This window comes from Microtus ochrogaster, chromosome 8 (genome assembly GCF_000317375.1).
Source record: "Microtus ochrogaster isolate Prairie Vole_2 chromosome 8, MicOch1.0, whole genome shotgun sequence".
NCBI lineage: Eukaryota > Metazoa > Chordata > Mammalia > Rodentia > Cricetidae > Microtus > Microtus ochrogaster.
The window spans coordinates 51,143,538-51,152,942 of record NC_022015.1 but is presented as its reverse complement, the minus strand read 5'-3'; the positions used below and the strand labels follow the sequence as shown (position 1 = coordinate 51,152,942).

Below are 9,405 nucleotides of genomic sequence, written 5' to 3'. Positions count from 1 at the left end.
TCTTTATGTTGGGAAAGTTTTCTTCCATAATTTTGTTAAAAATATTCTCTGGGCCTTTGAGCTGTGACTCTTCTCCTTCGTCTATTCCTATTATTCTTAGGTTTGGTTTTTTTATTGTGTCCCATATTTTCTGAATGTTTTGTGTTGAGAATTTGTTGGCTTTGCTGTTTTCTTTGATCTGTGTGTTTATTTTCTCTATGGTATCCCCAGAATCTGAGATTCTTTCTTCTATCTCTTGTATTCTATTGATTATGTTTGTTTCAGTAGACTCTGCTCATTGACCTAGATTTTCCATATCCAGCTGGTCCTCGGTTTGTGTTTTCTTCCTTGCTTCCATTTCAGTTTTCAATTCTTGAACTGTTTCCATCACCTGTTTGATCGTTTTTTCTTGGTTTCCCAGGGTATCATGTACGTATTTACTCATTTCTTCAAACTTTTTGTTATACTTACCATCCATTTCTATAAGGGCGTTTTTTACATGTTGTGTAAGGGACTCTATTGCTTTCATAAAGTCAGTTTTTTCCACTTCTTCTATATTAGGGTGTTCCAGTCCTTCTGTTGTAAGATCATTGGGTTCTGGTGTTTTCATGTTGTTTTTCAGATTATTGGGTGAATTCTTGTCTTGGCACCTGCCCATCTCCTCCTATCGATGCTATCTAATGGGTCTTTAAAACCAGATCAGGTTTCCCTGCTGGCCAGGGGCTCCTCTTACAAAATGCCCTTGCTCTGTTTCCTGGCTCCTGCGAGGGCCAGGATCCCTCTCACCCCTCAGAAGGGTCTTCAGGAACAGGACCAGGCTCCCATTTGCCAGGGACCTCGCCAACAAAAGGCCTACCTCTTTGACTTAATTGTAGTGGGGCGATCTGCTCTCCGTGTTGCGTGCCGGTCCGCTCTGGTCCCCCATTGAGTTCATTTTATGTTGGCCAAGTACCTTGTGCATGGGACCTTCCCTGGATGTCGTTGATGCAGCCAGTGTAGGTGTTTAGTTCTGTGCATTGGGTTTATAGCATTTTTGTTAATTACTTTATTCTTTTTGTGGATTGTATATTATATATTGTTTTTTGCATGTAGATATTATTTTAATAAGTTTTTAATGATACTTAAAAACCTTAAGGAGGTGGACAACCAGCAGGTGTGAGTTGTGGTCCAGAAATACTGTTACTTGAAGTGGTGTAAGTGTCTGTGCTTGACATTAGGGACCAGGGAGACAGACCATCAGCGAGTGCTTGCTGTGTCAGTGTGAATACCTGAGTTGAGTCACCAGAGCCCATATGAAAAGCCAGGTGCCTAGCCGTGCTGTGAGCTTATGATCCCCAATGTTGGGAAGCGGAGACAGGCAGGTCTATATGGTAAACTCCGAGGCAGTTAGAGACTCTGTCTCAAAGAACAAGGTGATGATATCTGAGAGATGATACCTCAGGTTGCCCTCTGGCCTCTGCACACATGTGCACGCAAGCGCACACACTCACACAGAAGATAAACTTCTGAGCTTTAAGTCGACCTTTCAACTTTTGGACTTTTAACCATACATAGCCACAGCTTCTTACCACATCAAGATCCTAAGTAGTAAAAATCTGTATTAATTTTCCCTTTCTCTTTCAGTGTTAAATGTTTACAGAAGACAGTAAAGGACTCTTACCACATAATATGTAGACCATGTGCCTGTGAGCTTGAAGTTTGTGCAAAATGTGGAAAGAAAGAAGACATTGTTATTCCGTGAGTGTTTCCTTTTACATTGGGGTTTGTTTTTAGTCATCATCCATGAGCTTTCTCTAGGCAACACTAACTCAGTTTAAAGTTGTGTGTCTGCCATTAATGCAAGCACTTTTCTTCATAGCAGGAAAAGGATCACAGTTTTATCAAACTTTTCTATTAGAGTATAAGATGACATTTGTATGTTTAAGAACATCAACTCTTCAGCCTTGCGCTTCATACTCATCTGAAGAATGACTTTTTCAGAGCAGTCCTCCCTGGTAACCTCTTCACTCACCAGGAGCCCACTCTTCTCACAGCAGCCTTGGAAGTGCTGACTCGAGCTAAGCTCGTCTTTAGAAGAGGCTCTTCTCTGCTTTTCTGTAGGCTCCTGATAGGAAGAAACAAGGAGAGGCTTTTTTAACCCCCACCGTTAAATAATGAAAGCCTGGATAATAATTATAAACTTTTCTTCTTTTTCTTCTATTTAGGTTTAATAAAGAACCAGAAAATTCAGCAAATACTGAAAATCAAGGTTCTAACTGTAGACGAAGCTGCAGAGGGGAGGAAGACAGTGACGAGGATTTTGGCGCTGACGCTGACTCGGATGCGGAGGATGGGGACTCTTAGGTGGCCTGACAGCACTGAGGTGACTGCAGAGGGCTCGGCAGACACAGAGACATCCAGTGTGGGGGTCCGAAAAGGCAGAGCTGACGCATGAGCAGTATAAATTATTTATACCATTTGAATAACTGAAACTTTCAGGTTTTCACAATAAAACTTGAGCTGCATATACAGAATATGTATGGAAACTTCCTGTGGCCTGTTGTACAATCTATGGGAATTGTTTAGGAAAGCATATTATATAGTGTCCAACTATCCAGTGTTGAGAACTGCTGGTTGTACAGAACTATCTCATGGAAAATTAAGATGATTAACTCGTAGTGAGTACATTTTTGTAACCTGACCTCAGGTGTGTAACTTCCTTAGCAAAAGCCCCCTCATATCTTACAAAGCAAAACCATTTATTTTTATACACAAACACACATATAAAATCAGGTGTAGTGATTTTTCTTCAAAAATATTTTTATATATGCCATTCCGTTGTTTTTACCTTTTCCAATTTGGAAATACATACTCAGAAAAAAAATGTGTGGACTATATAATTAATAACTGGAAAGGAAACTAGCCTTCATACTCTATGGGGATACTCGCGGTGCCAGACGCTCCGGTGATGCTCTTCCATGTAAGCTATTACATTGCTCTGAATTCTCACTTTGCTGCCAGCGGTTTTACTTGTGTGATTGCTGAAGTATGTGTCCTTATGCTTAAAATCCTAAAGCTATAGAAAGGTGGTGAGGCAGTACAATGAACTTTTCCACACTCTCTTCATCGATTCTCAATTTTAATGTTGTATTATGTTTTCTTTGTGTCTTAATCTCCACATATGTATATATGACATGTATGTATGTGTATATATGTGCATATATATTTTCTGAACCATTGAAATAAATGTGAAACCCTGGCTTTAGACTTGTGTGTATGGCTTTTATTGTTCTAAAATTTGGAAATTGATCCATGTTCTTATAGAAGCTATGATTTGCTCATCTCACATTATTGTACATTGCTTTGATGTTGAGGTTTTTGGGTTTGACTGGTTTTTCTGATGCACACAATACCCATATAAAATGAAGCAGGATTAGAAATTATTGAAGATATTTTAATTTAGGCTTAAACTCAAAGCTCAAGAGATACTTTAAGAGTATCATACTCAAGAGTATGAGTGTGGGCGTCTTAAAAAAAAAAAGAGGCACAGAAAGCAGGGTGTTAAGTGTGAATATGGGCCCAAGGGAGAGTGGGAAGTTACCCGTCTTGGAATTAGCCGTATGTATTCATGGGTTGCATCTCAAGTTTCCTAAGTGTATTCGTTACTTTAAGTTGCTGTGATAAAATACCATGGCCTAAACAACTTACAGAAGAGTTTATTTGGATGTCTAGGTCCAAAGAGATAGAGTTCATCGTAGTGGAGAGGCATGGTAGCACACAGGCATGGCAGCCACCACTGGAAATGGAGCCAGCTGTCAGTTCTCATAGCCTGTTTCCAGGGACACACTCCTCCAGCAAAAACATGCCTCCAACTGGGGACCAAGGGTTCAAATATCCAAGTCTCTGTTCTCATTCAAACCACTACAGTGTTAAAAAAAAATCCTCTCATGCTGGGCGGTGGTGGTGCACGCCTTTAATCCCAGCACTCGGGAGGCAGAGGCAGGCGGATCTCTGTGAGTTCGAGACCAGCCTGGTCTACAAGAGCTAGTTCCAGGACAGGCTCCAAAACCACACAGAAACCCTGTCTCGAAAAACCACCAAAAAAAAAAAATCCTCTCTCTACTGGTGAGATGACTCTGCCTTGAATGGAATCATAACCTTATCATGTAAAAGCTGAAGCCACTGCATAAAATAAAGGACTTAGTGCATGCCCGTCCTATATAGTTTTTGGTGAAACTCCTAGAAAATGACAGATTTGTGGCTGGGAAGGACAAAGGCCTGGGACAGTTGTGTTGGAATCCTTGCTCTGCTGCTAGCGAAGGCTTCAGCTAGATTCCAAGGCAAGGGGTTTTTCTGTCTCCTCAGTCTCCAAATCCTCCCTGTCTTTATCTTTCCTTAGTAGCCGATTTTAATGTGTGCAGCAATATCTTATCCCCCTTTTGTTTATCGACTATGGGTTTTGGTAGTAGATGGTATTAGGTTTTTTTTTTTTTTTTTTGTAAATTGATAGGGTTGTTTTAAAGATACATTGAAATGCATGTGTAATATGAATTTACTTTCAGATGCTGAGGTTAAAGGCATGTGCCACTGCTGTTTCTGCTTCTTTACCTGGAGAGAAATGGGTAAGGAAGAGCGTCACGTAGAGGCACACACCACAGCTGCATTTATCTCTTTAGGACTAAGAATAGTTGTTTTGCTTGCTTTGGGAAGTGAACCTTGAAAGCTTTAGTTCCTTTGTGTTTCTTTAAGAACTATCCTTTCTAAAGCCAGGTGTGGTGGCTAGCACACACCTTTAATAGTTGCAGTCGGGAAGCAGAGGCAGGTGGATATAGAGTTCGAGGCCAACCTGGTCTACCTAGTGAGTTAGTTCCAGGATCGCCATGGCTATCCTGGGAAACCATGTCAGAATTATCCTTTCTAGTCGGAAACTTTTTTTTTTTGTTGTAATTCAGCATGTGGAAATTATGAAACAATCACGTTTCATTTTGTTGTAATAAATCAGCGCCTAATGAAAGTTCCCCTGCCTTGATATTCAGATAATCCGAATCATCGCGTCCAGACATACCTGGGTTCTTACTGAAGTTCCAGCTCTAGTCCCACACTCCATAGACTCTTAAGGAATTCCTTCCCCCTATGATTTATTCCTCCTGGGTTTTTTTCTCTCCAGGTCCCCAGCTGATTCCAATTGTCAGCTACAGAAAATAGTTACATGTAGTAAAAAGCCATTTTCATGTGTACCAGACACAGGACGTGCTTGCCGAATTGACTTCTTCACAGACTCTCTTACAGCTAGAAGTCGATAGCCATATAGGGGGATTCTGGGAAAGAATTACCAAGAAAAAGAAAATAGCTTGGCTCTTCCTGCCTAAATGTGCCGTGAGAATACATGAGAACTTGTAGCCTTTTGCCTCAAAGCCGCTGACTTGGATGGCGGCGGTCACGTCAGAGGAGCTACAGTCAGCAATAGAGCTTATGCTCATTGGTTAGCACAGCTTCAAAGTCCTGGGGGAGGGAGGGCTCCAGGATGCCTCTTGCTTCTGCTGGCTCTTCTGCTTGCTGATAGTATGTTCTTACCATATTTGGCATGGTGTGATTGTTGAGTGGACTCCCACTGGACCTAGTATAGTGTGATTGTCTCATGGGAAAAATCCCACCCCTCATGAGGCAATTTGCTTGCAGATCATAATGAAGATGGTTTTTATAAAGAAATGACGCTTAGAGATGTGAGATTTGCCAAGGGTGGAAAGTGAAAACAAGGAAGTTTAGTGATTCTAGATACCTGAACTCCGCCTGTGGAAGAACAGGCTGACCATCAAAGAAAGCAATTATGTCCGTGCACCCAAGGTAAGGTCCAAGCTCCTTGATCATGTAGCTTTATAGAAGTAATTGCAGGTTTGGGATGCACCTTACAAAAATAAAATTGTGAAAGGATTAAATGACCCTATTGTGTGTTAAGAAAAAAAGAAATATAGATGGTTAGCTCGAGCACCCGAGTAAGGCCTTGCTGAGCAGAAATAGGATAGGATTGTGCTGCACGGAAACTGCAAACAGCTGGCTGAAATATATTTGGCTTGCTTCAAATTTTGCTAATCAACTATGAAAGAATCATTGCTTTGGGGTGAAATTGTTAAAGTAGGTAACTTAATTCAAAGGAAAAAGCTTAACTACATGTGGGCTTCTAAGAAAAACGTAACTTATGATCATGTGATTTCTTCTTATGTAAAGATTTGATTTTGGAAAGTATGTGATTTGTGGTTTTGACATGATTTCCTTCTTGCATAGGGATTTTGTCTTAGGTGGTATAAAAGAGTTAAGAGAAAAAAAATAAAGAAAAGGGGAATTAAGTTTTGCTCCCTCAGGTAAATTTGTGTGTTTAGCTGCTGACGTCCATACCTCTCCAGTGGCTCTGACCTGCTGGACTCCAGCCCTTGGGAATCTTGGGCCTACAACCTCCTAGTTCTTGTAATGTAATTAAATGTTGTTGTACAAACTCCTGCTAATCAGAAATCCAGTTACTTGCAGCCAGAAGCATTCCAGCGGATATAGCAATAGCTTTGTAGCACCCAGTCTATAGCACTTACCAGCTGTGGCAGCAAAACATAGATTGATGTATTAAATATGATTGATTGGCTGTGAAGGCTTGTCAACTTGACCTCTTGCCTTGTTTCTACAAAAGGATTATCATAGATTAAATAGCTATGGATCATATGATAGCAGTTGTACTCAGATTCCAAGCATTTGTATGCAGTAACACAGTTAATTAGAATTGCTCTTGTAGTGATGAGCTGTTGATGAATAGAGATGATGAGCAATGCTCTGTGAGACAAAATGAAGCATGGAGTGAGTATTGATCAGGAGTCAGAGCCAGGTGGGCTAGAGGTGGGGTGCTCAAGTAAGTGAGGAGTAAGAAATGATTTTTAAAGTGACTCATTGAAAACAGGACTAAGAGACATGAGAAAAGTGTTTGTGGTGGTTTGAAAGAAAATGGCCCCCAAAGGGAGTGGCACTGTTAGGAAGTTTGACTTTTTTGGAGTAGGTACAGCCTTGTTGGAAGAAGTGTCACTGTGGAGGCAGGCTTGGAGGTCTCATATGTGTTATAGCCACTTCCTGTTGCCTGTGTCAAGATGTAGAACTCTCAGCTCCTTCTCCAGCACCATGTCTGCCTGTATGCCACCATGTTTACCATGTTGATAATGGACTACACCTCTAAAACTGTAATCCACCCCCAATTAAATGTTTTTCTTTTGTGAGAGTCTCCATGGTCATGGTGTCTCTTCACAGCAATAAAAACCCAAATTAAGACAATGTTCCAGGCAGAAAATTCACATTGGGAAGCATCGAAAGGAAAACTTGTTGGTCTGTTCCAGGAGCTGCAAGGTGGAGCTGTTTACCTTAGAGCCCTTAAAGGTCGATCCCAGAGGGGTGACAGAAGGGTCAGAGCCTGCCGAGCATGGTCAGCCTCTGCTGCACAGTGAGTTTGAGGCCAGCCTAGGCCACGTGAGACTCTCACAAAACAAAGCCCTTCTTTTCCTTCTACTATTTTGTTTCAGCCCTTTGACTGATTTCACTGACGTGAATGTATTTGTTGTTCTATGTGAAATTTTCGGAGCCCCTGAAATCTGTTGATACGTTTATCATCAGACTCAGAAAACCATCTTCCGTCATTTCTGCAAATAGCATCTACTCCGTTTCTGAAACTAGTGCTGCCCACGAGTCGATCCTCTGGGCGGTGTGCTCTGACTCCCCTGCCTGTTTTTATTCACCTCTTCTTCTGTGCCTCAGCAGTTGCTTCCTGTTTGCCACTCTGCATTCGCCAGTTTTCTAGTAGATTAATGCGCTCGAGGTGCTTTTAAACCTTTGACAAGTCATTAATCTCAAAACAGTGAATTTATAGTTCTAAAACGTCTGATTTTTACGTAGATTATAACTCTTGGAATTTCAATCATGCCTGTTTTGTGTAGGTTTTTCCCTTTTCTGTGATGTAATAATAATAGATTACTGTCTGATGTATTAAGATATGGTGTGAGCATCCTGGATGGTATGCTGGAAGCATTGGCCCTTGGCTTGTGGGCTTGAAGTGTCAGACACTCTAAGAAGAGGGGCTTAGTGTAAGCTAATTAGGTCATGAAGGAACCACCTTTGCAAGGAACTGAGTGAGTTCTTGCCCACCGAAGGGACTCAGAGGCCAAAAAGCCTTTGTCGTGGTTCTTTGACCCTTTCATTGCCAGAATTGTGAGCCAGATCAATGCTATTATTTTATAAAGTACTTGAGTGCTTTGTTACAGCGGCACGAAATACACCAACAGTCTTTCACTGTTCGCCAGCTGCTTCATCCTTTGAACTCCAGTCACTTTGAAAGCTCTGCATATTGAGTGATTTTAATTTTGTCTTAGAAATCATGAGTGAGGTATTATTTTTTTTTTTTAAGGTTGCTTTTTCCCCCCAGGGACTGTGTCGTGGCAATGAGGAAGAATAATTAACATATAACTGGAAAAGTGAGTCTAAATAATTTTACATACAAACAATAAGCTTTCGGTTCAGAGTTGTGCCTGCATGGTCTTCTGACCCCAGAACCATGCAAGTGCATTACTAGGGCGAGAGCATGTGAGATACCATACATTGCTGATTAGACAAATCTATTGTTCCTCTCACTAGCACCCCAGAGGTCTCGGGAGAGCTTCTGTGCCCTTCTCCCTGCTTCCCTCATTTTGGACAATTGTAACTTTTTTCTAAGGAGTCCCCTTGAGTCCCAGGCACTATTGGAAAGTACATGGTTGCTTATCTGTAAGTGATGATTTGAATTCTCGTCACTTTTTAATATTTCCCTGTGCATACCAACGCGCATGTATGAAACATCTGTAATCGTTCTGATTAGATGACGCCACTTTATTGTGAGATCTGTTGGCGTAATAAAAGAACACGGGTGTCTGTGTCCACACTGGGTATGTGGTCTGGATTACAGACTGAGAAGGTTGTTCACGGTGACCACTTAGCACAGTGAGGACTCTCAGAAGGAAATGATAGTTATTCCAGGCATGTGCATGAGTGCAGGAATGGGCGTGTACATGTACGTGTGCATGTATGCAGGAGTTTATTCCTGTGCACATGTGTGTGAGTACGTGCGTAGTTGACCCCTATATTACCATTTTAAAATAATATAAGATAAATAAATGGCAGTTTCTGATGAGTGTCCTGTTTCCATGCTGCCGGCAAAGTAGTCAAAGTCAAAAAATAAGACACCAGAGATACCCGTGAGGTCCGTCTGTCTCTAAAGCCTGTGTTATATCAGCCACACTTAGGAGAAGTTGTAACTATCGCACTCTCCTAAACTTGTTTTCTTAATTTAATGCATCTGTGACATTAGCACAGCTCTCTCTCTCTCTCTCTCTCTCTCTCTCTCTCTCTCTCTCTCGCTCTCTCTCTTCGTTCTTCTCTGTGACTGTCCTC

The 9,405-nt window shown here is 41.4% G+C and overlaps 1 protein-coding gene across 1 annotated transcript in view; it reads left to right on the top strand.

Annotated features, from left to right (window-relative positions):
* The window catches only part of C8H9orf85 (chromosome 8 C9orf85 homolog), a 73,645-nt gene extending 70,422 nt beyond the window's left edge, over positions 1-3,223 (top strand). The window contains exons 3-4 of the mRNA XM_005352039.2: positions 1,603-1,716; positions 2,184-3,223. Of these exons, the coding sequence (XP_005352096.1) occupies positions 1,603-1,716; positions 2,184-2,322 (253 nt within the window). The 3' untranslated portion in view covers positions 2,323-3,223. The remainder of the gene's footprint in view (positions 1-1,602; positions 1,717-2,183) is intronic.
* The last annotated feature ends 6,182 nt before the right edge of the window (positions 3,224-9,405 follow it).